Genomic DNA, 27,412 nt, shown 5'->3' on the forward strand with positions numbered 1-27,412 from the left:
ACCCTGACAGTCATTTGCGTGACATTTTAGCAATGGTATTAACAAAATAAAACAGTCCCTTGGTTATTTTTCCCTCCTCCCCATGTAAATTCACAAAGATCTGGTGCATTTAGCTGTCAGTTCTTCAGGTGTTCCCAGAATAAGTTCACCTGTTATTTGGGCTTTGGAAAATTCATATACAGCTTTTCTGTCTTCTTTAATTCTTTTTTTTTTTAAATACGGGATATAAAAATAGAGCTATGTTCAAGCCCACATGACAATAGTTCAGCTTTGATTTTTTTTTTTTTTGGCGTGGAGGGACTAAACAGGAGTAGCCATAGGGCACAGGAAAATAGCCCATTTATAATGCACAGATGTGGATTTGAGTGCATTGCTACAGTTGGTCTTTCTCTGAAGGGGAGAGTCGTAGCTACAGAGATCTTTACTAAGATCTAGGACTTACTGAGTTTAGATCTATGCAGTGTCCATCCTGGGGACACAAGGCTGTGAATGACCACCGTGGAGGAAGCTGAGCAGGCAGCCTTCAGAGCAGGTCTGCTTGGGGCTTTAGGAAGAGCCACCTTGGTGAAAAGAAATGTCTCGCAGGGGTAGAGTGTGGCGTTGGTTTCCCTAAGGGACATTTGCAGAAATGGTGAGGCCTTGTGTGACCTCAGGGTGGTGTGGGCGCGGAGAGAATCCGAATGCAGCCAAACAAGCACCACAGCTGTCCTGCCTTCGGCAGAAAGAGTGGGCTTCTCCAGCTCGACAGTATCGCCCTCATCTTTGATGAAAATGTTAGGAAAACAAAAGGCCAGGAAGACAGGATTAATAACTGGAATTTTAATAACAATTGGGGGTCAGGATGTGGTTGCATTCTCCACAGAATCATCTGTCCGTCCTGCCGTCTAACTTGTTTAATATCCTAGTATACTGTTTATTGAGTCTGAAATGACTTTTAAATGATATTGATAGGAAATAATTATGACATAGTTTAAGAATATTTAGTTACTTGAAGGCACATATTAACTCTCCAACTCGTTTGACATTTTCGATTGTGTCTGCTTACAGTTCACTGCATAATTGTGGAAGGCTAAATATGTCAAATGGCTAAACTTCTAATTTGTTAATAGTGAAGACTACTTTTTTCAGTTCATTAGTTGATTTAGGAAACATTAACAATGGCTCTTTTAGGGGGACATAACAGCAAGTTCTAACTCTCATGGCAACATAAGTTTAGAGGACATAAAATTAGTTGAAAAAAATGCCAAGTGGGGATTTTAGGCAACATTGGCAGTGACATTTTATGTTTCTTTGAAGAATGCTTGCCAGTGATTTCTGCTCAAGCTGTATTTCACATTCATTCTGTCTACAATCTTGGTGACTTTCTGAAGATCAGCCTTTAAAGTTTTACATGGCACCAAATGCAGGCAGGCAGGCAGGCAGGCAGGCAGGCAGGCAGGCAGGCAGGCAGGCAAGGCTAAGTAGCTTGATTGACGAGAGCTACATGCACGGAGACATATGCTTGTGGTCTTGGTTCTCTGAGAGGCAGATGCAGAGGGAAGCCAGGTGTGTGCCCAGCCTGGGCAATTCAGCAAGATTTGTGTCTCAAAGTTACAAACAAATAATGAAATAAAAGGGGTGAGGATATAGCTTAGTGTGAAGACCCTGGGTTTATTTCCAGGTTCCAAAATAAATAAACAGGCTGGGGAGATAGCTCAGTGGCATAAGTGCCTGCCTAGCAAACACAAAGTCCCAAGTTGAATCTCTGGTACCACAATAAACAAAATAAAACAAAAAATGCAGACAAACAAAGAATTACTGTTATTGGCAGTATGTTAGTTTATGGCTGCAGAATTGGGTCATAATTCTCATGACATGGGTTTGAGTTTTCCACTTCTAAAACTGTTTCTTGACATACGTTTGAAATTGAATGCACTGACTACAGTGTGCCCAAAGGACACCTGAAAACTCAAGATGAACCTGGTCCTGCTCCTTCATGGAGCATCACATTTATTGGAAGTTTTGGAGGCAAAATGATACTTAAAATGAAAAGATTTAAAATAGAGCACCAAGTGACATTAATATAGAACATTGCATTTTATAAAAATATAAAACAAAAGTGTTTTGTCATTAGGCTGAACTCCTAGCCCCTGTGCAATTCATCTGTTCTCTGTGCTCCTGGGCCAGGACTGCTTGAGCCCCAAAAGGCTCCAGAGGTGGCATTGAGGGGAGTTGACCTGCTGTCATGTGACCTGACACTTCCTTAAGGTCTGCGTCTTGTGCACCGGTCACACTCCACTCTTGGGCCCTGCCCTGCTTGTCAGGAAAGACTGAGGAAGATTATCTTCTTCCTTCATATAGTGCTGAGGATACCATGACTTGTATTACTTTGAATAGGTGGAGGTGGACAGTCTCTATCTGGTAGTAATTTACCTTTGTTGAGTGGGTTGAGGTTTGTGCAGGGCTTGCACCTTACATCTTCATATCCTGCCATGAACGTTGGAAGGTGAGTGAGGCAGCTGTTCCCTTTCTTGAGCATGTGGAGGCATCTGAACCCAAGGGCAGAGATTTCCCACTGGAGTCTTGCTCTTCATAACCTTCAGCTTAGCTCTTCTGAGAACTGGTTGTCATTTCCTGCTACTAAATTGCGGCTACATTTTTATTTTTATTTTGGTTCTGGTAATTGAATTCAGAGCCTCTACCAGTGGATAAATCCCTAAGCTTTCTTATGCTTTATTTTGACATGGTCTCTCAAGTTGTCCAGGTGGGCCTCAAAGTTGTAATACTTTGGCTCAGCCTGTGAAATACTGACAGCCTTTAGCTAAATTTTTGCAGTATATACAAACCAGATCACTGTCTTTTTTACAACATAAATGACATTATTCATAAAAAGCTTGCGACAATCACAAACATTGGACAATCTGTCATCAGCTGAGCTGAGGGGACAGGGCCCCACACACCCTCGGTGTGTGCCTTTGCTGTAGAGAGCTGGTCTCCTACCTGGCCAGGTAGGTGACGGCTCCCTCCTGATAGTGGAGAGCTGCTGAGTTCATTTGCTCACTATGTCCAGCAGGGGAAAAGGCGTTATCATGCTATCAGCTATGCTCAGAGCACCTGGCAGCAAGTGTTTGCAGAGATTTCCAAAACGGAAGTGATTCTCCTTCGAGACCAGATGCTTGCACTGGGCGTGGTGGGTCATCCTTCCCCAGCGATGGGCTGGGTGCTTCCTTGCCAGATTCAGTTGGACACCGTGTCGGTGTCACCCAAATCAGATGCCATCTACACTTAGCTCTGCTTCTCCTGACGCACTCGCACATGCTCTCGTCTGTGCAGCTGCAGCATCTGCTTCATACCTCGCAGTATTTTCCTTGCGAGCCTGTGAGCTCATGACTCCTTTCTTTTTTTATTATTTTGACTTTGGTCTATCCAGTCTAAACCTTTCCCCTTAATCAGGGTAGGTTCCCAGGCAGATTTGTTGAGTTCTTTTTCAGCTAATTAACCATTTCAGAGACATTAAATCCTCATGAAGGTGTTTTGTTTTTGCATATTTCCTTTTCTGAAACACAAGGTACAGGTATGTAAGAGACCTGGGGTATATCCTTTTATAAACTGGTTTCCGGCTGCAGTTTATATGATTCTAATGTCTGCTAAATAACAGACTTATTTTTGTTGTTGTAAGTATTTTTTTGGCACTGTGGATCAAACCCAGGGCCGTGAGAATGCTTGCCCAGTGCTCTGCCTCTGACCAAGCCCCAGGCCCTTCATGTGTCGCCCTCTCTTACAAATAATGTTTTGTCAAAGGGACGAGAGAGAGAGAGAGAGAGAGAGAGACAGAGAGAGAGAGAGAGAGACAGAGAGAGAGAGAGAGACAGACAAATTGACATGTGGAGAATTTTATTCTGAATATTAAATTAATCATAGAAGTTTTTAAAAGATGAACTATCTGTATTATTTAGTTTAAAAGTTCTTGAGGAATACACATGTATGCCTATTTACACAGTATGTATAGCTTTTCTAAATTGGATGTCTGCTGCTCTCTTAGTAAATGATTTTCTGTTTGTCTTCCTTTCTCACCAGCTCTTTGAGTCCAGATGTGGATCCGGTTCTAGCATTTCAGCGGGAAGGATTTGGACGCCAGAGTATGTCAGAAAAACGCACAAAGCAGTTTTCAGATGCCAGTCAATTGGATTTCGTTAAAACACGAAAATCAAAAAGCATGGATTTAGGTAGTGAGTACAATCTCCATGAATCTTTATCTAATAAGGTGTAGATGCTTCCAGGATAAAATTGATGGCCCTGAACACATGTGTGTTTGTGTTTAGCACTGGAGAAAAGAAATGTGAAATGTGGCAATTTGGCAAATTAGTATTTCTCTGAGTTTGAGATAGCCATATTATAAATAAGTGGCATGTTTACAGAATATGCAATATGTTAATATATGTTTTCTTATGAGAAAGGAAACAAACACATGTGCATATCATGCTATATTCATGTGTCTTTATAATGTGAAATGTTTTATGCTATGTAAAAAGCAATTTCATTGAAATTGCATTTGCTTTGTTCTGGGATTTTTGAACTAGAAGGCAAAGTTTTGGAGAGAAATCATTATCTCAATCCATGTCTAGAATTTGATTTATGATATCTTCCTTTCATTGCTGTTCTTTAAGGTTTATTAGAACCTCTGTTTGATAACTAAGGCACTTAATATTAATAATTTGAGAGAATATTTATCATGGGAACAAATGAGAGGAGGAAAATAACCATAGTTGTTCAATCAGACACCAATCAGGTAGTGTCTCTCTTTAAATTCAGATCTACCAAAATAAATAAATAAAAGTAATTAATTGTATCTGTAAACTGAATGATTTTTTTTTTTTTAAAACCTTTGTTAATCAACTATAACTTATGCTGTTCTGTGGTGGCTGTTTGTATTTCAAGACTAAAAGCATTAATTTGTCATAGGCACATAAGAAAATGTGATGCCTAGCCCTGGCTCATTACGATATGCTAACATACAAATAACACACATGTCTGTGAAATGAAAGGACTGGCATATTGCATGGAGGCACTGCTTTTTCCCCCTCTCCTTTTATTTTTGATCATGAATGTTTGCTCGATATTTTATATTGTTTGCATGAAATAGTCCCTAAGGACTGTCACCTAACTGTAAAGATCTGGGATGATTGAAGCACGCGGGCTGTGGGAACTAACTGGGCTAACCGTTCTACATTTACCTTTTAACAGTAGCTGACGAGACTAAACTCAATACAGTGGATGACCAGAAAACAGGTAAGAATGGGCAGTTGAGACTGTTGCCATAGAAACTGTGGTCCAAGGAACTTATCACAATTATAGAGCTGCCAATCATATTGCATGTAAACATAAGTATTCCAGTCTTGTGCAGATGTTTTCATTGTGGAAAATCAAATTGTACAAGAAAATTTTTTTTTCTGTTAGGAAAAATTTATCAGTGGTAAACATACTAAATGGAAACATAATGTAGGACCCCTTAAAAGTTAAAAAAAAAGAAAACCCTTGTTTTTCTTAATTGTATTTGTATTGAAATTATTTTGTCATCATTTAAAAAAGGAAGCAGAATCCTAGAAACCTGACCTGTTATCATGGACCAGTAACGGCGAACATTTTAGAGACCCAGTACCCAAACTGCAACCCAAAACCCTTAGCACAGAGCAACAACACTGGAATTAAAGCTGAATACTGAGGTTTTAGTTGAGTAAAAACAGCTCATATGTTAGCATCCTTTGTCTTACAAGCAACCTCCAGACCACAGAACACAGAACTCTGTTAGATTCTTCAGTTTTTAATCCATTGATGTCTAGATTATACCCAGTTCTCAAAGTGGTAATTTTGGTTTAAAAGAAAAGATTGCCAGTATAAATATTTTTGAGGAGAATGCTCCCTAGATCACTCAGAAAACCTTGGTTCTTTTTTGAATGCTGGAATTCACTCAAATTTACCCTGAAATTGGATTAATGCATATGACTGGCATACCTTTACTGTTGAACTTTAAACAAATGTATTGCTTTTAAGGTATTGGTAAATTATTTCACATAAACAGTGGGTTGAACTGAACTGGGGTTTTACATTATTGTATATTTGTTATTGTCTTAGATTTTATTTTTATGTTATTTTATGATTAATTGGAGGAATGTCTTTACATATAGTTTAAATAATGTGCTTTATACAATTGAGCATTGTGATCTATTATTACAGGCTTATAATTCTGTTTCAATTATTATAGATCTAGATAATATTAGCTTTAACTGACCATTTTAACCTGTAGTACTAATTAGACTCAGCCTGCTTGAAAAAAAAATATGTACTCTACATTTATTTAATATTTAAACATTATTGTGGGTGTGGTTGGAGTTAGCATATTCTTTTTTTTTTTTTTTTTTTTTTTTTTGGTGTGTGTGTGTGGAGCCCGGGCTTGAACTCAGGTCCTTGCGCTTGCCAGGGAAGCGCTTATTCAACTGAGCCATCTCCCCGGCCCCTTGGAGTTAGCATGTTCTGTAGAGTAAAAAATAGATTGTAAAAGTTAAATCCAATAAATCATAAGATTAACTGGATTGTAAGATACTCAGTTATAGCCTTGGCCCATGCTAGCAGTTATTTTTCTTACCATACATACAGTTCACTGAAATTCTGAAATAGGAATATGGAAGAAAATGATTTATATATGTAAAATAGGACATTGTTTTTAAACTTAGTAGTAGTCAGTATTTTCAAAGAGGCAGCTCCAGTCTTAATAGTTCTGAAAACCAAATTGAACCGCTTATATTAAAGGATGTGAGTTGTGTGCCGTGCCTGTTAGGCCGCATGAGGAAAATGCTTCATGTAATCAGCTGGGGGCTGTGACAAGGAAAAAACAATCTCGCATAAGCTAAAAGATAATGATATTGAGCCTTTAACTGAATTATGTAACTCGCATGGCAAATAAGCAGATTTGCTCATCTAATCAGATCACATATTTTTCTGTTTTAAAACCTTAGACCTTAGATACTAAGGACATATTTTGGCAGTAGGTGCAATATATCCTACCAAATTAAATTGGAATATCTTGAGACGAAAACTTCTTACATAGACACCAAGTTACTTTTTGGTCTGTTGGCTTTAAGTCTTCTTTAATAAAATATTTAAACTAGATTCTGAGTGCCCAATATTAGACAGTGAACGTATTTCCAGTTCTTTTTCTTTTTTAAAAATCTTTCTTGAATATTCAAGATTATCATGATTTCCCAGGTTAGTCCCAGGCTCGTGTGGAGGAGTCACAGTTACATTTTAACATACATTATTTGTCTTGACTTGAAACTGTCATGATGAAAATTGAGTCTTGTTTTCCCCTTTCTGAAGATGTCCTACACCATGTGTTTATGTCTTTGCTTTGGCAAGAGGGCCATGAGGAGATAGGACTAGAAGTACAGGTCGAGGGCTCGGGGTGTAGCGCAGGGCAGAGCTCGGGGCTCGAGCCACAGCGCCACAGACTAACAAAAGTAGACCTTGTAAAAGTGGTATGGCTCTGATTTACTGCTTGCTCCTAGGTTTAGGGATCTTATATTTCCGGGGAAGAGTGAAAACAGAGAATTGAATTTTTAATAGCTTAATCCTTACAATACAAAAAATGTATCCAGAGTGTGGATACTCTCAAAGTCTAAAAGATTTGCATGAGAAATTTAAAGTATTGTCTTAAAGTAAAAATAAAAATCAGTGATACTAAGCTTTTTTTTTTTTTGTACACATAAAACTAAATTGTCTTTTGTACATACTGTTTACAGTAAACTACTTTTCTAGTTTTTATACTAGTAAATGCAAAGTTTGTAATGTTAGAAATCTCTGTAAGCCTCACTGGGGAATGTTAACCTGTCACATAAAACGTTGGTTAAAAGCAAATGCAGTACTAAAATGTGTGGCAGCCATGGTAGAGATGAGGGGTGGGTAGATCTTTGTGGTAAAGACCAGGTAGTAAGTGCTTTAAGCTTTGCAGGCGGTGTGGCCCCTAGCGCTGCTTGTGTCTTCTAAAAGCAGCCATAGACATATAAACAAACAGGCAAGGCTAAGGCTGTGTTCCACTAAAGTTTCCCAGGCTTAGCCCTTGGTTTGCTCATCTCTGTCAAAGAATCATGTTATACTATTGAGTTTTTTATATAATTTACTATTATGAAAATTTTGAACCATGCGTAAATTTAGGGAGAGTAGTGCACTGACCTGTCAGTAACCCAATACCCATCTTTGACAGTTATCAACATTTTCCTAATTTGTCATAGTACAGTTTTATGAATTTAGGGAAAAGGGTAGATAGGTAAAGCTCTGAGTTAAACTAATTTGGGGGGTGGTGAAGGAGACCGAGCGTCCAGCCAGGGCCTCCTTTCTTCTTTACCACTGAGCTGCACTTCACCACTAGCTCCAGTTAAAAGATCATTATTGCCCACCTAACTATGGAGTACAATATTCTTTTCCTTTGTAGATTTGCCTGTTCATGCTGAGGGACACTCGGTTTTACTAAATACTCAGTTTCTGAAATCCATTATGAAAAAATGTTATTGTTCTGAGTACATTAAGAATTTCAATAATTTCTTAACTAAAAAGCCTATTTTATGTAACAAATGATATTTTGTGCCATTCTTCTTACTGATAGCATGAACTCTTAATTGGAGATACATACATTCATATACTCACATGTCCATGATAGACCTAAGAAAATACCAAATACTTACCTAATACATGTTTTATAGAACCAAAACACAGCTGGTAAATTATGAAAATTAATACCATAATTTTTTGAAAAGGTTTTCCCAATGCTAATTCTAGCAAGTGTAAATGTAAATATTTCTGCTTAAGAATATTCTTTTTTCCCCTAATTTCTTAACTTTTGTCTAGTTCTTTAGAAAAAAAAAAATCTTTTTTCCTGTAATAATAACTTCAGGAGTAATTTGGAAAACACACCTGTCCAAAATCATAGTGCTGTTGAGATAGAAATTGAGCAAACTTGATGAGATATTTCATGTGAACTTCTGTACATACAAACCTCTACTGCGAAACCCTAAATATAAACTCATTTCTCTCAAACACGATCATTATGAAACATCCTTTTATCATTAGTGTCCTATGTCTGACATTCTGCTATATTTTAACATATCTGTTCTTACCTGATTCAAGGTACCCCATTGTGAAAATTAGGTGAAAGATGTAGCATAAGTGAATCTTTAAAAGGTTGCTCTTGCTTTGACTCTCAATTTAATTTTCATTCCATTTTCTATTCTGAGCTATGGAAAGCCCTTGTCACAACTATTTGTCTTCCAGGTTATAACATGACACAGCTACTACCTAATTATTGATCAACATATGGGCTGTTGACCCCATGGAGAGATAAACTATTTAGTTTTCCTACTTTCCCTTTTTTTTTTTTGGTCTGTCTTTTTAATAGGATGAGTGAGACACCAGTTCCGTAGCCTGGCTTGCCCAGGTGACGGTGCCAAGCCTGCATTTCCACCAAGGAAGGCTAAATTAGCGTACCTTTGAGTGCCAGGTCAGGAGTGATGGATGAGGCTGTCTTTCTTGGTTAAAGAAATCAGTTTTGATTGCCTCCTAAACCTGGTCTTGTTGGTATTATCTCAGGCCTTTCTGCCCTGGATCTTCAAGGAATAGAAACAGATTTTTAATTCACTGAATTTTCCTTTACTCTCCTGCAAAACTTTTCTCAGTAATTGTAAGTCTTCTTCCTTCTGCCCTGACTTGTCTTTCAAACAGTTATTAATTCCAGGCCCGACAATGTGAGAACTCGCCTCTTGCCCTTTCACCACTCCACTGTCTCTGGCACAGGGCTCATGGGTCCTTGGGTTCCATTCAGATCGTGTAGTGTTCTTTCCACGGAGGGTTCCCTTCCTAGAATGAGGTTTCTACCTCATGCTGGATTGTCCTACTTGTCCTTGTGACTAAGTGCCCCTGTGCCCCAGTTACAAAGGGTTGTGGATCTGCAGATACCTGAAGAGATGCAAGGAAGCTCATTGTATTCAGTAAAGTTTATTTTAAAACATTCTCATTTTAAGTGTCAGACTTCTGCTGTGTAATATTTTATACAGCCAGAAAATGGTTTCAGTTAATTTGAAGAGCTTCTGATGGCTTGTTTGCCCTCGCCTTCGCTGCACTGCTGTGTTTCCAGTGAGATTCTTGGTTATTCTGGTTCTTTTGGATTGTTTGTATTACTTGGCAGAAAATGATTTCATTAGAAAAATTTCATTTCTTGAGATAAAAATGGAAACTAGAAGTTAGAATTTTCCTAATCGAACTAGAAAGCCACAGTCTAATATAAATTTTGGGAAAAATAAAAAGTTAGTACTGGTTATGTGTTCTTTATATATTTTTGCATGCACACTGCAGCACCATCATCAGGGAAATAGCTTATGTCCCTGGGGTTTCCCACAGCACGGAGACATTCAGGTCTGTAACTTTCACTTTCCTCTCACTAATGTTTTCATCTTTTTTTTTTAAAACCTCCAAGGTTCCCCCAGCAGAGATGTGGGACCCTCCCTGGGCCTGAAGAAGTCAAGCTCCTTAGAGAGTCTGCAGACAGCAGTTGCTGAGGTGACCCTGAATGGGGACATTCCCTTCCATCGCCCCCGGCCACGGATCATCAGAGGGAGGGGCTGCAATGAGAGCTTCCGCGCGGCCATCGACAAGTCCTATGACAAGCCCGCGGTAGATGACGACGAAGGCATGGAGACCCGTGAGTCTGGGAGGGCCAAAAGGGTGGAGTCCCAGTGCTTCTGTCGAGCTGTGGTTCCTGGGTGTGTTCCAGGGCACCCCCAAGTTCCCAGCATTGTCCTGTGCCATCTGTGAGGTTGCCAGAAGAAGATAGTATTTGCCCTTTTTCTCTTATTCTCTCGTAAATATATATTGGGGTTTGTTGGAAGCCTCATGCCATGTGATATTGTATTAGTTTGAAGGCAGAGCAGGTATGAGAATCTATCTTTTCAGCAAGTATTAAAGTAAAGAAAAATTTGGGGGCCAGTGAGATAGCTTAGCGGACTAAAGCACCTGCTTAGGCAAGCTTAGGCAAGCACAGGGACCACAGTTTGATCCCCAGCACCACATGCCATGCCAGCCCCGCCCTGAGGGCAGGTGGGGGGGGGACACAAATAATTAATTAATTAAAGAAAAAAATTTAGAAGTAAAATTCACCATTTTTCTCACAAAATATTCTTGGAGAAACTGATTATATTTTAAATGAAAGCAACTTATGTAACTATGAAACTTACAAAACCAAAAAAATTCCAAAATAGGAGGTAACAGTGGTTAATATAGTGCATATTGCTATCTTTAAATCATTTATTCAGGGGCTGGGGAGATGGCTCAGTAGAATAAGCACTTGCCTGGCAAGTCCAGGGGCCTGAGTTCAATCTCTGGTTCTGAAAAAAAAAAAAAAAAAAAAGAAAAGAAAAATTCAGAGTACAATGTAGCAGCATGTAATTGTCCAAACAATATTAGCATACACCTATCTTTTCAACAAGCTAAGAGAAATTAGTAGTAAAACTATCTTAACTATCATATATATATGATATATATATCTCATATATATCATATATATATATTTTTTTCTTTTTGCTTTTACCTTCTGTTGTTTTTTAGTTATATTTTAAAACTTTCTCAGTTTAACTCATTATGCGTTGATAGATATAATCCATATTCCATAACAGTATTTGGAGACCAAGATATCTGAAAACCTCTGCTATATCATGTCTATAAGATGATGTAAATAATGAATACATGTAAAATGATTTATGATGCTTTTTTTGTTGTATTTTAGGAATTACTCTCGCTTTCTTTGAACTAAACAAGCAGGATCTATGTGTTTGTATCTCCAGGTTACAGAATGCACCCCCCACTTCCCTTCTGCAGTCCTGGGGTGGAGCCCTAGGCCTTGTCCTGAGACACACCCCAGTTCCCTGCCTCCTTTTTTAAAAGAATTGAAACAGAATCTGGCTGAGTCACTAAATTGCACAGACTGGGTAGGCATGAATTTGCAATCTTCCTGCCTCAGTCTCCAGGAATGCTGGGATTAGAGATAGGGTGCTAGCCACATGTCACCACACCCAGTTCACGTTACAAATTATTTCAACCCAAGCTCATTGGAGGACAAAGGTAAACGTGAACAAACTAAATATGTTTTTCTACAGTCTAGTGAGGGGAAAAAAGTAACATTTATAAACACCTCAAATACATGTTTCTGGGGAGTTGTCTCTAGAGGTAAACATTTATTATGCAAAAATAGCCATTCTAGTTTAAAAAATGGAAAACCACGAATGTTTCTTTGATGAGAAATGATTTTGGAATCCTAGTAAACACTGTTAACATATGTATTCATAATTCCTAATTTTTATCCTCAAATCACTACACGACTTACCTGTTTCATAGAAGAAAAAGTATTGACCCCCCTCCCCCCACCGCTCATAGTTCAAGTCCAGACCAGAAATAATTAAATGTGGATGGTAAATTAGTTGTATTTTCACATTCTGGATAGATTATGTGTATCACAATTACCTAAGGAACATTGTGGTGTAGAAGAAGGGTTTTAAATAAAAAGAACAACATTCTGAGAAGATGGAAGACCGGATTGCATGATTTCTTCCCATAACCCGAATGTGTACGGGAAGATGAACACTTTGGCCATAAAGTGATATGCAAAGCGCGGCCTAGGCAGAGGCTGCTGACTTCCTCCCAACCCCACCTGATTTGCCACCTTCAGCGGGACACTTTTTCATTATAGTGGCCTAGCGTATTCCTGCCAGATGAGAAGCCTATCCCTTTTAGCGGCCAAGCAGGTCTCCAAGATCTGGAGAGTCAGGAGCTTTTGGCCCTGCTAGATTTTCTCCCTTTGTAATCATGCTTCCTTGCCGTGCTAGCCAATTTACTTGACAATTAATAGGTTTTATATCTGTATCCTGGTGGTATAGTTAATAAAAAGTATAGTATTTGTCTCATCATATTTTTAAGCATCTATAACTTATGATACTTCTGGACATTTGTCTTATTCTGGTTAAAGTGTTCTTAAATCCCTGGATACATTTCAGTTTACTCACATACTGGGTCACTCATTTCAAATGCAACAGGACATGAAATACATATGAGTAGAAGGTACCTTCTTGTGTGAAGCAGCCTCATGATACTGCAACCAAATATCAGGCAATGAGTAGCTGAAGAGAAAAAGTCATTCAGCTCATGGTTCTAGAGTCCTGGTCCTGATGGGGCACCCAGATAGATGGCTGGGAGCCACTGGTGCGGCTGCAGGGTGGCAGTGCAGGATGTGTGATAGGGCAGACTGCTCCGCCATGAGCCAGGACACAGAGGCAGCCAGGCACTGTGGCACACGCCTGTGGTCCCAGCTCTTGGGGAGCGGATGTTGGAAGATCATTGCAAGTTTGGGCCAGTCCAGGGTATGTAGTGAGACTCTGTCTCAAAAACAAAACAAAACAAAACAAAACAAAACAACCAGAAGGAGCCCAAGAACAAAGTGCTGTGTTCCCTCTGAGGGCACTCCCCTGGTGACCTCAAACTCTCTAGGTCTTTGAGGCTTTGCCACCTTCTAATGGCACCAACCTGGTGACCAAGCCATTTACATGTGGACTCTCCAGAGCCTCCTACCAGTGTGGACATCTGCTTTTTGATCCCTTCATAAATTGGTTTCCTGTGGAGGTAACAGCATATTAAAATTAATTCCTTCACCTATGTTCAAGAGGACAGTAAAGAAGGAGGCAGCTCAGCACAGGAGCTGCAAAGATATCTGTGGAAGATTACCTAATAGGCCACACCTGCTGCCGTAGAGTCCTGTCTTGAGGGTTAATTCTTAGACCAGGCTGCTGAGTTTTGGCTCTGACACAGGAAGGCCGGGGTTGTTCCTGGAGGCTGGTCCAGTTTGGGTTTTGGGCCAAACTAAAATCCCTTGAGATTTCATTTACTCATTTGTAAAACTGAAGATGTGGAATACAGTACACTGGTTTTCAGGAAAGGTCCTCCCACTACAACCCTTCCCTGCTTCTCTGCTCCTCCAAGTACTGTGTGAATCACTTCATAATGCTGGTTTCTTTGCAAATTTTGGATTTTAAAATGGGTGGTTTGCTACTCTGGGGAGAATGTTTAACAAGCTCTGGCTTAGGTGGTATATGTGAATTTTGCGGTCCCTTGGTGTTTTGCCGTCCCTGCGATATCATATCAGTGAATCTGTGGCACAAGTGCCATAGAGGCTGTGTATGTCATTGAAACCTCTGAAAGGTTCACCATCACTGTCATAGCTGGCATCGTCCTGCCTGCCACCCACTCACCTCCTTGGAGGCCCATGAAGAATACCCTATCCCTGTTCTCATCCTCAGCACCAGGCATGGGGCTTGCAAATCACAGGCTTCTGTTTAGTTAGTGGGTGACTGTTACCATGTGCAGAAAGGTCGTGCATAGAGGGGGACTTCCAATGTGGAGTGCAGGATGACAGGGACATTCAACAGTACCTGTGGCATCTCAGCTGGGCCTGGCATGTACTAAAGACTTCAGTAAGCTCTTTGTTTGGCAAAACAAAAACAAAAACACCAAGGGTGACATCACTGCTGGTGCCCACATTAAGACCATCACCTTTCCATCTGACCAAAATGAAAGGCCTGTCAGGCCTGCGTTTGTGAGTGGCTTGTCCTCCCTTCTCTCTGCCCTGTGAGTCTGGGGAAGAAAGTCCTTCCTTTTCTAGTGTGTGGCTTGGCTCCAGCCACCTGGTGAAATCCAAATGCTGTGTCACCACCAGGCACTGCTCTGATAGGGGGACTGTCATCTTAGCAGACAGGATGTCCCACAAGATGCTGTGCCCTCTGCCAGTGCCAGAGTCGGGTGTGGGCTGTAAGCTACCAACAGCAGGACTGAGGGTGGTTGATGAGAACCGAGGGTCACTGGCTGATTGATCCCTGTCTGTTTTTCCCTCTCCCGTGGCCTGCTCCTCTTTCTTTCCAAGGTAGACGCACACAGAGCACGGTTGATTGCCCGTCAGCTGGGCGAGCCCTTCCCCAGAGATGATTGCATGGCTCTGAACAGGCTTGCCTCTCCTCCGCAGCGCTGAAGTCATGCCACAGGCACGTTCCGGGGGCCAGGAGGCTGGGGCGAGATCCATGGGGTGTCTGGTATCTGTCATCTTCTATAGCACTTGCTTTCTTCCCGTGGAGATGGCAGAAGCCAGCGTTTTTGTCTCTCATTTAATCCATCTGGCCTCTCCATGTTGTGTGTGTCTGTCTGGATCAAGATGGAGCTTTGTATTCTGGGACCCATTATCTCTGAGGCCCTACCTGTGTTTGACAGGTCAGGGCATCTACAATCTGCTGCTTCTTCTATGCAAATGGCCTACACAGCCTGGCTCTCAGCGAGTGGCTGCTGCATCCCTGAGAATAAATCACTTGCTGTAGCTACCAAGAAAACACAGGCAATAACACAGCTTTGTTTCTTTGTAAAAAAGCAAAATCTTTTTTTTTTTTTTTATAATTAAAAAGTTGCCAGATATTTTAAGTCCTGTTACTAATTTAGTAACAGGTTTTGGGGAGAGTCAAAGAGAGGAAACGGCAGCACTGCGTATCTCCTATTTATGTGGATACTGATTTAAAAATAAAGTTAATAACTTTAAGATGGGAAAAATGTTACGGCTTCATAGAGATACTGCTTTTGAGTAGCGTGCCATATTTTTGTATAGCACTCTCAGGAGATAAAAGAAAGCATTACTTTAAAATATGCATATTTTAGGTTTGGAGTAGGAGATTTGCAGAAACTAAGCTTACATTAGTGAGGGGAATTTTGTTGTTAGCATATTCCATTTGATATCTCAGATTTTCTACTTCCCACCATTCTGCCCACTTCTAGTGACCATCTATTTGTACAAAAATAATGCACACTAAGTTTAATTTTATCATAAGCAGAACCTATTAAATTACAGCAAATGTACTGTGAAAGAATTCAGGATATGGATTTCAAAGTCAAAGAACCTTATAAATTGTTTCCTTTATTTAATCCATTTTAGTGGGTAATTGGATGTTGGTCTATACAATATTTGTTTTGAAATGGCAGGAAAAAGAATAATGGATCCTATCATTTTATGCCAATTTGTGTACTTAAATATTATCTGCAGTTTGAAAAAAGGAGCTTTGATTAGTTTTTAGGAAATTTTTGAATGTGGTATAGACGTATATATGGAAAGTACCTGAAGGTCTTCCCTAAATTTCTCTTTCCAGATGAAAAGTAACTTAAGCTAAAACACAAAATGGAAAGAATCACATCTAAAGTGTTTGCATTATAAGAGCCTCATTTATAAGCACTTTTGGAGGGGAAAATATTTAAATATTTGGCCAAGATTCCACTTAAGTGCTGAATTCCTGGAATGCATATTTTTGGATTCTTAGTGCTGTGTATTTTTTTTTTTAAGAATATTAAACAAACTTACGAATGAGAAGCCTGTTACATTGCAGCCACCCTAAAGTACTTCAGTGTGTATTCATGAGTCCCAGCTCCTACAATCTGAAGTTTGGGGTATAAGCTCTCAAGGGATCAGTAGATGATTGAGTCCCAGTAATCCAACCACATTGTGTTGTTCATGATCATGCACCAGAGACTGGGCACAGCGTCTGTAGAATTAGGGTGCAGCAGGAGGGACCCATTGTTAAAGCAGGCAGAGGAGTCCTGAAAAGACTAACTTGATGTCACAACCTGATAAAAGCCATTTATGAGCAACCAACAGCCAGCATCATACTAAGTGGGCAAAACCTGAAGGTCTTCACTTTAAAATCAGGAAGAAGACAAGGATGTCCACTGTCTCCACTTCTATTCAATATAGTTCTGGAAACATTAGTCAGAGCAATTAGATAAGAGAAGAAATAAAGGAATAAGGGTTGGAAAAGAAATGAAATTATCATTATTTGCAGATGACATGATCCTCTACATGGAGGACCCCACAAACTCCACCAAGAGTCTTGGAGATTTAATCACCAAGTTCAGCAGTGCAGCAGGATACAAAGTCAGCATGTAAAAAGCAGTAGCATTTCTGTACACAAACGATGAGCACACTAAGAGAGAAATCATTTGTATTTTTTCATAAAGACATGTTAAAGCATTTGAAGCATTTCAGACAAAAGGATAGGATTGTTGTGGCCATGAAGTTATTTGATAGCTTATCTGGGAAGGGACAGCAAGTGGTTGTGTGGCTGGCAAGAAGATCTCCTATGCAGTGCTCTGAGGCTTGTAGGACAGGATCACAGGAACCCGGGTGAGTGCTAACCCGGGCTGCGCCAGAGGAAAGGGAGCTCTGGCCGTGTGCGTGTGTGCTCAGCACTGCGTCAAGATGTGCTGCTGGTGTGATTCCTCTCGTTAGCGCTCACAGGCGCGTGATCTCGCGGTCAGCACCTCGCCGTGGAGCCCCTCTATCACCAAGTGCTCTTAATCCTTCCTCAGGAAATCTAATTTCTTTCCAGTCTATCCCAGATGTTCGTTACTCACATTGTGAAATTTCCGCTGGGATCCGATATCGGGTCCTCTAGGCACCATGCTGATTCTCCAAGTCCCAGGACTGTGGGTGCTGACCTCACTCACCCATGTGCACAGTCTGTCAGGCCACCCTCAAGCTGCCTGCTGACCCTTCGCCCCATGTGCATGTATGTGTCATGCTGCCATCATCCTTCCTTGAGCCACAGAATGTAAGAGCCAATTGGAAATCAAAAACAAATCTGAAGAAGTTCAGAAAGCTGAGAACGTCACCCTCCTTGTTCTTGTCCAAGGTCTGTGTGTTGGAAGAGGGATACTGTCCAGGTGACACCTTAAAGTGATGGTTGGGAACTCTACCTACTTCAGTGAGGGGACAGTCCGTTAGAGAGAAATTTAGAATGCAAGCAAAAAGCAAGCAGTGTTTTTCTGTAATAGTTCTTAAATTCTTTGGAAGGCTGAACCTATTGTTTTGCTCTGTCCATGCCCTTATACCAAGAGTTTTTTTGTTTTAATGCCACAGTCTGTTATTTTGTCTTAGTGGTCACCTGTGAACTTTCCTGTGGTCGAGGAAAGCCTTCCTCCAGTCCTGCCTCTGTCACTCGATTGCTCTGGTGTTTTTCTCCATTCATGGTCATATTATTGGTGCTTCATGATATCAGCTATTATTCCCACTCCATGTCTTAATATAAAAGCTTTTAAAGTTTTCATGTTCCATGCCAGCTTTGTGTGTGTGTGTGTGTGTGTGTGTGTGTGTAGAAAAAAACTTTTCCTTGCCAAGAGTTCATCATCCTGAAGTTAAAGTCAGAGTCCAAAACAGCAGATTCTATGCTATCTCCATCACTAGCTGTTCATTTCCTATACAGTTCTTCCTTTTCAAAAGTTAAGAAAGAAAAAGTACTTAGTTCCTCAGTGTGTTGTGTTCCTGTGTAGGACTTAGTGCTGCGAGTCCAGTCCTCGTGGGCTTGTGTTAGATTTTTACCATACAGTAGCTGGGAGAACCTGGTGGTCTTCCATGGATTTGCTAAGCTCAGTGACATTTTCCATTATTAAACCTGGATTTAGCTGATTGTAGGATTCAAGTTGTTTGTGGTGGTGCACACCTAATCCCAGCACTCCAGGAGGCTAAAGCATGAGAATCCTAGGTAGGAGCCCAGTGTGGTCAATTTAGCAACCTAGTAGGACTCTGTCAAAGGAGAAAAAGAAGGGAAGGGGAAGAAAGAAAAGGAAAAGAACAAGAAGAAAAGAGGAAAGAAGAGAAGGCCGGGGAATGTAGCACAGTGGAAGGGCCCTGGGTTTTATTTAAAATTGTAAAGATGGCAGCCTCTGAAGTCTGTGAGCCATTGTGGGCAGAGTCTTCACACTGGTCCTGTGTCTTCCAGGCTCAGTTGTCACTGCTGAAGAATCTGTGTCTCTGTCATTGAACTCTCCTAATCCCAGGGTGGCTTTCTATAGCCAGAGCCAGGAAGAACTCCACTTCGAACTGTGAGCTCTTTGTCCATTTGGGCACCTGCTCCACTAGTGTTTACCAGGTTTCCAGGCCCTGCACCCAGAGGATAGTACTTGTTGAGTGGTGAATAAGAAGTCATTTTGTCAGTTTAGTTTTATATTCATCTATTTATGCCCATTGAACTCTCAGCCTTGTGATAAATGCTGGTGGGCATGCCCCTCTGCTGCTGCATGTTTGATTTATACAGTATGCCTGTTAGCATGTTCTCCACAGCACTAAAGAGTGAAACTCTCTGGACGGGTGTCACCATGAGAGAGTACCGAGTTCTAGAGTTGGGAGCGTCTAGTTTCATTAATCTCACCATCTGGCAGGGTCATCAAAGATCCAGCATAATTTTTCTCCACTGTCCACAATTCTGCTTTTCCACGAGGCATTCTCAGGACTCAGGAACCCTCTGCTTTCTTAAAATTCACATTCTGCAGAAAGAAGTGAGCTGTGCCTCCAAGTGTGGAATATCCATTCAGTCTGATAGGGCCATCTTCGGTCTGGTGACCCTGACCAAACAGTTTCACTGGGGCATGCTGTCCACAGGTTGGCTTAAGCATCCTAATGAGTACTGCCCCTTAGAGCTCAGTTGTACCAAGTTGTACTGGAAAGAAAGAGAAAAGCATTTTGGGTAAGCAGTGAACAGAGTTTCTAGTCTGTGATGAGAAAAAAATTAAGTCATGTAGCTAGGAGTCAACTTTCAAAAAATTGTTATTAGTACTTGCTTGCATTACAGAGTGGAGTCAACTTTTGACAGTGAAATGTTTGTGACAAGTAGGTAGAAGTATTTTATTAATGCAGAAGCTGCAATACCTTGAAGATGAAGACCACAGGTCATTTCTCCATAATTATTAACACATAAATGCCCAGTCTTTTCCAAACTTTTTGGTGACCTCATCTCACCATGATACCTACAGAATTGAGCAGCTTAATTTGTAACATGGGCTAGAATTTTAATTGAGCTACATTTGCATCTGTTGAAAACATGGTAATTAGGTATGTCTTAATTGCAGAATGACTGTACTGTGTGAAAGAGAAATAAGCAGCTTCACGCATTGCTTTCTTTAAAAAAAGAAACCTGAAAAGTACCTGTCTTTATCAGTAATCACACGGGAAGTGGCTGAGAGCTGGGTACACAGAGCAGGTTAAGACAGGCAGAAATATTGTCAAAAATAGACATTTCTATTTGTCTGGAAGGAGATAATCTTTCTTTGTTCAGGCTATCTTGAAAAGAACAGTAAATAATCTGTAAAGGTGAGCAAAATTAAAGTGGAAACATCAGAATTTATACGGCATTTAAAATAGTAAATTACCTAAAGATAAGCTAATGATTAGTTCTTCTATTGTAATTTACCATATAAACACAATAGATCAAATCATTTACTGCTGATGTGTTACTAGTACTTAGTTGAAAAATTATTCACATGAGTGTTTTGTGGGTTTTTTTTTAGCTTAATGGAATAAAAATATTTTATGATCTTTATAATATAAGCTACTATTACAAGTATAAAATCTGGTTTTAAAATTTAGAGTCTGAAGAAGTCATCAGTGACCTTGAGTATGTATACATATATTTTCAAAAAATACCATGCGTAGCCAATTTATATGTGCTTTTATCAGCCATGGCTCTTTTACATAAGGGCAGGCCAAAATGAAAGAGTCTTATTTTTTCTTTATTGAACAATATCTGAGTTTGAAGCATATATAAGATGTGATATTTTAAAAGAACATCTTATGTTTATACATATGAAGCTCCATATTGCTAAATATTTTTAATTAGTTGGCATTCAAAGGATTAGTTAGATCAGTATACCCCCAGTAGAGTTTCTGCGATAATATATTATCTAAATTAGAATAAGCATAAAGAATTCTCAACTGTGTAAATATCATTTTGATCAATCCACTGGCTTGGGGCAGGAAAGGGAAGTAGTTTTGATTTTATAAGATGAGGTTACAAAACCCAAAGTTAATAAATGATTTAATACTTTCTGTATTTCACCCAATTTAGAAAATAAGTTGTATTACATACACCAGAAAATTATTGTGACTATGAGGAAAATTGGCAACAAACATGACTTCAGCATATAGTAAGTCGTGAAGGCACCGCCTTTATTCTGTTACAGAGCCAAGAGCAGACATATGCCCCTTGAACTCCTGCCAGAAGTATTAGGCAGAAACTAACAAAATCACTACTGATACTTCCATTCATGATTTATGATAATGGTTGCTGTGGAAGACTAACTCATTTACGTTTATTGAGCTCATTTTTTTGTTTATAGTTTCAGACATTGTAGAGGGTTATAAAATCCATTACACATTACATATACCACTAACAATAACAGTGTAAAAATATACCAGAAGCCAATTAGCGCTAAGCCACATGCAGTGGGCATCTACAGTGTGACTGTAGTCGGGTTCTGGCTGGTTTTGTCAGTCTTGAGTAGAGGAAGCAGGGCATTTTTATGAAGATTGAGGGAGGTTGATATTCAGCAGTTGGTTTGAAAGGCATTGGTCAGGTCAGCCAGCAGTCTTTCATGTTAGTAGGCATTTATGTGTATCCGCTGTCTGTCTGGCAGTCCTTGTTTTAAGAGTATGAGAATGGGAGGCAGATGTTTGAGAAATAGCGTGTGAGAGCTACAGTATTAAATAAAGTGTCATATGAAGAGCCATGGAAGTAGAATGCTGGTTGCCACTCGGGATGGTAGAACATGCACTAGCGCTCTGCAGCCTGTTGACTGCGCTAACAGAGGTAGGTTTTATACTTTTGAGGAATTGCTTTGTACTACTTTGATCAATTACCTTAAATTTAGGGCCACACACATTCCCAAAAAGTTGAAGCAGTGGTCTACAAATCGAACACAGCTGTGTCCAAGGGCACTAGACAAGACGCTGCAGTGCTGCTTAAACTCTATTTGCATTCTCTTGGGGAGCTGTCGTTTGAAAAACTACAGCTAATTAGCAAGCCCTTAGGCCAGTTGGCAGGTTTATTTTTCCATGCTCTGAGTGTGCCACAAAAATTATAGTCTTAACTCAGCAGTATCTGTGAGGCTGCGGATTTGACCATGTCCATCTGAAAGTGATAACTGCCTTCCTCTAAAAACCCTGCATAGTCACTATTTATCCATTAATTGATGGACAGAAAAAGAAGCAGACTTTCTCAGTGCCACTTGGCCCCTTGGAAAAGGAAGGTGGCTCACAGTTTGATAACCCCATACAGGCAGGAGGACAACTTTTCTAAAGTCATTTTAGTGGGGAGTAGTTTGCCCAGAGTCTGCTATGCCCATTGATTGTGGCTTCCTGGTTAGGTTCATCAGTATGAGCCACAAATCCCAGCCTTAAGTGACCACGTAAAATTGATAGTAGGCTTCTGAAATGCAGTGCAGGCACCCAGGATTACCTTTTAGGATAGAGCACCAGTGCCTGCTGCGTGAAGCATGGAATTGAGCATTCACAAATGGAATTATCAAGCAATACAGGAAGGTCTTGCAGAAGTCCAACCGTACAGTGTTATTAGAGCAGACATGGTGGCCCCAGAACGCAAGGGCACTGATGCTAAGTCCAGGAAATTAGTCCGTGTGACCTCCAAGGACCTTCCAGATTTAGACACAGTGACTAGGGAATGGCCTGCAGAGACAGGAGCTTTTGGGTTCATGTTTTTAATCAAATATATCAAGGAAAAGAATTCTTTAATTTTGTTTTTTATATAACACTTGGTAACTAGAATTTTAAAAAACCAAAAGGGTATTACTTGGGCCTGACTAAGTCATTGTTTAATAATTGCTACTCATATTTGTGAGTGTTTAATGGCATAGGACTGAAATTGGGAGTACCTTTTTAGAAATTGTCTATTGGTACATTTGGGGTAGATATAATGATCATAGTCATCATAGGGAATTTGTACCTGCCCATGGTATTTCTTCTTTTTTATTGCCATTCCTTTTCCTTCCCTTTATTCCCCCTTCCCTTGCTTATTTAGAAAAGCTTTGTTTCAGTTTCTTCCTTCTTTTCTATGTTTTCTTTCCCCATTCTTCCTTTGCCCTACCTAGCTCCCCTTCCTATTTGAATATTTTCTTCCTGTTTCACAATATCAGTTGTTCATTTTGATCTTCGTTTATACTTTCAATTTCTCATACTAGAGAAACTGTGAGTTATTTACACAGGTCTTTCCAATTTATGTTACTTAAGAATATGGTCTCAAAGTACATCCATGTATTTAGAAACATCTCAAGTTTATCTTTCTTTATAACTGAGTAGTACTCTATTTTATTTAAAAAAAAAAAAAAGGCAAAGCAGGGAATATTATAATCCCTGACTTAAAATTATAGTACAAAACTACTATAATAAAAAAGCATGGTACCAGTAAAGAACAAAACCTGAAGGTCAGTGGAACAGACTAAAAGATGCAAAAACAACTGTAAACACATTCAGTCACCTTATCTTTAATAAAAAGGCCAAACACCTTCACTGGAGGAAAGATTGCCTCTTGAATAAATGATCCTGGGAAAACCGGCTTTCCATATGCTAAGACTAAAACTAGACCCATGTCTCCCTCCATGTAATAACCTAAACTCAAAGTGGATCAAGATACAGATGCTAAAACACTGAATCTGCTGAAAGGGAGGGTCCCCGCTCCTCCTGGAGACATAGGTATGGGCTAAGACTTCATGAACAAACCCTTGATCACATGAGAAGTACTGCTTAGCTGGTGTGATGCTGTGACATTACATACTGCTAATTCCAGACAGACAAGCCTGTGTTTCCCTTAAGGTACATAAATTTGGTTTTGAGGTCCTTTCTTGGCGCAAAGTTGAGATGATCTATTATTTGTGTGTTGCTAGAAACTTAAAAAAAAAAAAAAAAAAAAAAAAAAAAAACTGACCCATACTTTGTTCATTATGAAATGGGGTGGGGGGCTTTTGATTTCAAGAAGTCACCTGAAGCCCTGAACCTTCTTACTATATTTGAAAGGCCATTTTAGGCAACGAATCTCAGAGCAGATTTCTCTGAATTACTATTACTCTGCATTCATGCTTCTTACTTGATAAAAAGATTCTGAATCAAATTTAGAATTCTCCTTTAGTTGCTTGTTCTTCCAACTCCAAAAAGCCAGGGAGTTGCTTTGCCCTTGGACCATCTATTCTAAAGCATTGGCCCCAAGAATCTCACGTTGTCACGACTGTGTTTTCATCTGTAAAGTCTGCAGAAGTGAGGATCATTCCCTGACCCCCTTGCATGGCTCTGTCCTCCTCTGCCTGCCACTGCACAGGTGGGCATGTAGAGTTATTGAGAACTTCAACATGTAGAACTTGGAGTAGCACTTATTTAGGCAGTTGGGTCTCCCGCAGTAACAGTGTAAGGAAAAGTTACAGAGGCTGTGAGGATCTGTGCTATCTATGTAAAGCAAGTTCCTCTCTCCTGTGTCCAGAAACCTCACATGAACGTGTCGAGGAGCCCGGAATAGGAGTACTTTGCTGGCACTGGCATGCACACTCAGGAGTGGTGCGGCTTAGCAACTTGAAGAGGCGCCACAGTGCAAGTGCCTCCTCTGTCAGTGAGGGGCACAGGAGCATGTGCGAGGAGCAGGGGCTTCTGGTTTTGCTTAGCTGTTTTACAAACTAGTGCTCAGGACCCTGAGTGGATGTTGTCATGACATTCAGCCCAGAAGCTGCTTCCCCTCACTCGAGGTGTCAAGCTACATGCAGGGCACATGCCCACACCATCCCCTTCTGGTGCCATCAGCCCTTAGCAGCTTTGCCAGCCATGCTGATGGCAGAGCCATTCACCTGTTGAAAGCGGGGATGGTCAAGACCTCCTGAGTCTTCTAGTTTCTGGTCACTTTGTTGACCTCCCTCACTGTCCGTTTTAAAATTTTGTTTCCGTTTTCTTTCAAGTGGAAGAAGACACAGAGGAAAGTTCCAGGTCAGGGAGAGAGTCTGTCTCTACAGCCAGCGACCAGCCATCACACTCTCTGGAAAGACACATGAATGGAAACCAAGAAAAAGGGGACAAAGCTGATCGGAGAAAAGACAAAGCTGGAAAGGAGAAGAAGAAAGATCGAGAGAAGGACAAGGATAAGATGAAGGCCAAGAAGGGGATGCTGAAGGGGTTGGGAGACATGTTCAGGTAAGTGTGCACCCGTCCTAACCAGAACACCCCTCCACTAAGCCATCTCCTACCACGGGTGTGCACCTGAGAAGCACGCCTTCCGGGGACCTTTCCATTGCGTGAGCGTCAAGAGGCTGAGGTGGTGCTGCCCCCTGCACGCCTGGCGGGGTGTGGCATCCTGTTGTCTTGCTGCTGTCCTGGGCTGGAGCACTGTTGTGTGGTGCAAGACTGTGAAAGTGGGGGTTTATAGAAAGCACAGATTTCAAAGCTTCGCTTGTGAGGTCATCCAGAATCCTCATACTGTTTCCAGTCCTAGCTCCTGCCTGCTTACCTTCCTCCCCATTTCACAGCAGTCACTTCCTGCTGTCACATCTGCCGTGGTGACAGTGGGGCAGATACTTTGGCAGGGAAGTAGGTTGAGTCCTGCACATCGCTCTCTAGGCAGAGTGAAAGCCCGGTGGAGACAAAGGGCTATTAAAATAGTGTTTGTTCTTTTCTGTGTGGGAACAATGGTTCATTATTTAAATTTAACATAGAGCTCAAGTTAGTGGTAGCATTTAAAGGTTCATTAATAAGATCTCTAATAAAAAATGTTACAGCTAGAGCTTCAATTAAGATGTGTTGATTAATTTAATACTTATTACTTCAGTCTGTAACGATTTCGTTAAATGTAGTCTCTAGCTGTTTCTTGACAGTTGTTTTTGTGTCCCTAAATTATACTCCGGGATTACTTAGCATATCATTTTTTTACAAATCACTGCTATACAATAAAAGTGACAAGTTGTGCAGAAATTTCACTGAAACTCCTACATAAATGTTCCTTTAAGGTGATTTATAATATTCAGGCATATAATGTGAAATATAAAGATTGCTCGATTGTGCCATAAATTAAACTCCTAAACATATCAGGATGATGGTTTCAAATTGAACACATACAGCACAGCCTCTTGGCTTTTCAAAAAGTAGGTATCCAACATTATGAATTCCTTCCTTTTTATTTTGAATCCCTTTTGACTTGTTTTTAATTGCACAATGTGAATAAGAGTTTTTCTTTCTTTTTTTTTTTTTGCTCTGAATGCCTTCAGGGCAGGTTTGGCTGGCTTGAGTTGTGGGGATCGAACCACAGCAACCTGAGCCTGACTGCTTTGTTGAAGCAGCCTAAAGTTTTTATTTTCATAGAACTGCTTGATTTATAATCCTAAGCTTGCCCTCAGTAATTCAGGGTGTCATAGAAATGCCAGGCCCGATAAGCCCAGGTGGCGCAGCCTGGCCTAAAGCCCTCACAACACAGCAGATGTGTTCTATAGGTGTTTGATGAAATTAATGCATGGATGAGGGCAGCCACAGGCTTCCGGTAACACTGAGCCTGGACAACGTTGTCTTTAATTTAAATGATACTGTATTTCTGCCTCAATGCTTCAGAAAATTGGGCTTTCTGTATTTCTTTTTTTATACATGGCTCCTTCTACATGCATTTTCAGTGAGATCATCTTTCTTCATTATGTTCACGTCCACAATATTTATAGGATGCTGCTGCCGTCTCCTTTAGCTCCTGTCCACCAGGGGCTTTTCCCTTCAGTGCATGTGTGCAGAAGGAGAACTCGTAAGCTGCGCAGAAATCAGGCCACTTCCTATCACCTGAAATTTAAGGAATTTGTACTACTGTCTTCCTTCACTGTGAGGACAAGAGGCGAGAGGAGTCTCCCCCAGGCGCTAGGCCTAGCCGAGTCCCCACAGCTGCCCTGCAGCCTTCGGGAGCCGCTGGCTTGTTCATTTTCACTCTCACCAGTGTCCCACTGGTGGGTGCAGGACTGGTTTGACATGAAGTAATAGATAAACAACCTTCCAGTATTTTATAAATTACCATCATCTGCAATTTGCTACTCTGCCAGCAGTGCTTTTTATTGGGGGCAGAGGAGTGGAGAGGTTTAAAGGGACCCCAAAGAGCAACCCATCACATCCCTCTTGCTGAGAAAGGTCTCACAGAGCACTGTGTAATGTTTTTCCTAGATTGACTTCCATAGACCATACTTAGAGCCAACAATGAAAGCCAGCATTGTGATTTAAAAAAAGTTGACCTGTTTGTAGTTTCAGAAGCTTATATACTCTTGAAATTGAATTCTACACTCAGGTACAGGGCCAAAGGTTCTTTTTTGTTGTGGTTGCTTTTTAAATGAGGCTGTTATTTTCCTAGTGGTTAAAAAAAAAAAAAAAAAAAAAAAAATCAACATCTGTATTCTCTGTGTACTGGAATTGGTGGTTTGCTGCAGTATGCCCTCAGTATCTGATGAGAACCAGTTGTTCAGTTTAGAGAAAATATGTAGTTAT

At 40.5% G+C, this 27,412-nt stretch overlaps 1 protein-coding gene across 14 annotated transcripts in view; it reads left to right on the forward strand.

Annotated features, from left to right (window-relative positions):
• The window catches only part of Pard3 (par-3 family cell polarity regulator), a 543,836-nt gene that overhangs the window by 314,898 nt on the left and 201,526 nt on the right, over positions 1 to 27,412 (forward strand). For 5 of the 14 annotated variants that reach the window (XM_023701951.1, XM_004641833.2, XM_004641834.2 and 2 more), the window contains 4 exons: positions 4,057 to 4,208; positions 5,224 to 5,268; positions 10,499 to 10,723; positions 24,871 to 25,102. In XM_023701951.1, the coding sequence (XP_023557719.1) occupies positions 4,057 to 4,208; positions 5,224 to 5,268; positions 10,499 to 10,723; positions 24,871 to 25,102 (654 nt within the window). The remainder of the gene's footprint in view (positions 1 to 4,056; positions 4,209 to 5,223; positions 5,269 to 10,498; positions 10,724 to 24,870; positions 25,103 to 27,412) is intronic. The other 9 variants (XM_004641840.2, XM_023701948.1, XM_004641837.2 and 6 more) reach the window with 3 other exon arrangements.

Source organism: Octodon degus, unplaced genomic scaffold (assembly GCF_000260255.1).
Source record: "Octodon degus isolate 3935 unplaced genomic scaffold, OctDeg1.0 scaffold00144, whole genome shotgun sequence".
NCBI classification, from domain to species: domain Eukaryota; kingdom Metazoa; phylum Chordata; class Mammalia; order Rodentia; family Octodontidae; genus Octodon; species Octodon degus.